The following is a 2644-nucleotide window of genomic DNA, read 5'->3' as shown; positions in this document are numbered from 1 at the left end:
ATTTTTATTATTATCAGCATGAACTCATCTGTTATTATTTTGCTGTCTCTAGTCTTTCTGAACATTCATAATTGTCCTTTTTGTTGTCTACTAAGTTATGTTCCACTACTATAGGAAATCTCACTTGAAGACAGACCTAGCAATACATTTATCAATATTAACTTTTAATACAAATATTTCACAGCCCTTATCTACCTACTTCGACTTACTCAGTTTTATGATTCTTATTTTTTATTACATACTAACTTATGTTCTTTTTTTATGTGTACTATCAAGGTTAGTCCGTAAACCTGCGATTTCCCAAATAGTATTTACTGCAATAATAATAGGAATGTCAATTAATACAATAGACTAGAGAGTACCAACATAGACAATAATATGTATATAAAACTCTGTATAAACATAGAGAGGTTCAGGAAGGGTTGTTTAAGATAGGGTATTATAGAAACAGGGTAACATTTCAGTAGTTTAAGGTGAATCCCTCCTTTGTTGTGTTTCAAAGTCAATCCATATGGAATAAAAATGTAAACATTGAACCAAATTATAATAGAAATTGACAAAGATTAAATCATTTATGAAAATCTAGAAGGAGGATAACATTCCTTTTGGAAGAAATTTAAAAAGGCATAAATGGATGATTGATAGCTTCAAGAATATATGTATTTGAGATTTCTAGACCACTAAAAAAATCCAAAGGGGCTGATATATATAATATTTTTAAAAATTCACATTTAGAAAGAAGACATTCAAACTTGGAAGGATTAATAAGAAAGAGGGTATCAATGCATTTCACTAGACTGTAAGCTCTGAGAGGACAGGGACATTTCCTGATACTTCACAGAAAATGCCTGATGGCTCAGTGGGTAAAGAATCCACCTGCAATGCAGGAGACATAGGAGACGTGGGTTCAATCCCTGGGTCAGGAAAATCCCCCAGAGAAGCAAATGCAACCCATTCCAGTATTCTTGCTTGGAGAATCTCATGGACAGAGGAGCCTGGAGGGCTACAATGCATGGGGTTGCAAAGAGTTGGACATAACTGAGCACATGGCACTCACAGATAATAGGTATATAATCAGTATTGAGTAAATAAATATTAGGGGGCCACAAATAAAAAGTAAAATCTTAACTGCAAGATCTTAAAGTCTTATTACTGTATGGATAAATAAGTGAAATAAATAACTCTGGACAGCTAAAACATGCCAACTAAAATAGTTAAAAAAAGCATACAATATCAGCAGTGTTATCGTAGAATTGGTACATATTCCTTGTAGTGGCTCTTTAAATTGGTAACCTTTTGGAGGTAACATGTTAATTTGTAATAAGGGCATATGATACCTCAGGCATAAATTTATCCTAATGAAGTAGCCAAGGTTAAATATTAATATTTCATATGTATGGATTAAATAGATATAAATAGTGAATATTTCTATATTCTTTATATATTTATATGCTAAAGATATTCAATCCAATATTTATATAATATTTAATATTAGGAGAATGGTTGCTTGCATTTTCACTTTGCACAAAGGGTTTGTTATGAAACCATGCAAACATTATTAAACAGAATGCATATTATTATTATTATTATTTTTTAAGTTGTTTCAAAGTAGTTTATTTAGGGGTTCCATTTTCACTCCTCAATAGATTTTATGTATTTCTCATATGCTTCTTCACTCATTAGTTCATCTAGTTCTGAAGGGTTACTGAATGTCATCTTGATCAGCCAACCATCTTCATAACAAGACTTGTTGACAAGTCCTGGATTTTCTGCTAGAGCTTTATTAATTTCAGTTACTTCTCCTGATAGAGGAGAATAGAGTTCACTAGCAGCTTTCACACTTTCCAAAGCACCAAACTCCTCTTGTTTGTTCAACTTTGTCCCAACTTCAGGCAGACTACAGTAAACAACATCTCCCAAAGCTTCCTGTGCAAAATTGCTGATTCCCACTGTTCCAACACCATTTTCTGTTGTTACCCATTCATGTTTTTCTGTGAATTTCCGCACCGACAGCAGAGCAGGGCCGGTGCGCAGCGTCCGGACGGCACCGGGTTGCAGTCCCCAGGGCCGCAGCGAGCAGGGCGCGCTGGGTGCCGAGATGGCGCGCAGGCTGCAGACCGCGGCCCGCACGCTCCACACCGCGCGCAGCGCCATGTTCGCACGGGTCCAGAATGCATATTATTATGTTCTGATTGCAACTATAAAAATTCTATTAGCACATAAAAGACACATGCATGCATGCATAAATAAAATCAGTTTCATGTGGGTTATGGACTTGTCTTACTATTATTGTTTTATATATTTTTGATATGTTTTAATTAAGAAATATAAAATAGTTTCTCTATATAATATTTATCCATATATTTCCATAAATTTATGCATATTTAATTTACATTCTTAGGAGCCTAGTAAAGCTGTTGGATGGCATCACCGACTCGATGGACCTGAGTTTGTGTCAGCTCCAGGAGTTGGTGATGGACAGGGAAGCCTGGCTTGCTGCGGTCCATGGGGTTACAAAGAGTCAGACATGACTGAGCAACTGAACTGAGTAAAGCTGTTGGTCTCCTAGGGAAATTGTAGTTGTTACTTACTGACCAATAGGCTCTCCACTAATGATAAATTCACCATGGTCATGGTTTAGTCA

The 2644-nt window shown here is 35.7% G+C and overlaps 1 protein-coding gene across 1 annotated transcript; it reads right to left on the bottom strand.

Annotated features, from left to right (window-relative positions):
• Positions 1-1589: 1589 nt before the first annotated feature.
• On the bottom strand, positions 1590-2166 carry LOC120877066 (glycine cleavage system H protein, mitochondrial). The gene has a single exon (XM_040259412.1). The coding sequence runs from the start codon at positions 2152-2154 to the stop codon at positions 1633-1635; it is 522 nt and encodes a 173-aa protein (XP_040115346.1). The 5' UTR covers positions 2155-2166; the 3' UTR covers positions 1590-1632.
• Between the last annotated feature and the right edge of the window lie 478 nt (positions 2167-2644).

Source organism: Oryx dammah, unplaced genomic scaffold (assembly GCF_014754425.2).
Source record: "Oryx dammah isolate SB20612 unplaced genomic scaffold, SCBI_Odam_1.1 HiC_scaffold_1, whole genome shotgun sequence".
NCBI lineage: Eukaryota > Metazoa > Chordata > Mammalia > Artiodactyla > Bovidae > Oryx > Oryx dammah.
Note: the sequence above shows the minus strand (reverse complement) of the source record. Positions and strands in the feature narration are given on the sequence as shown.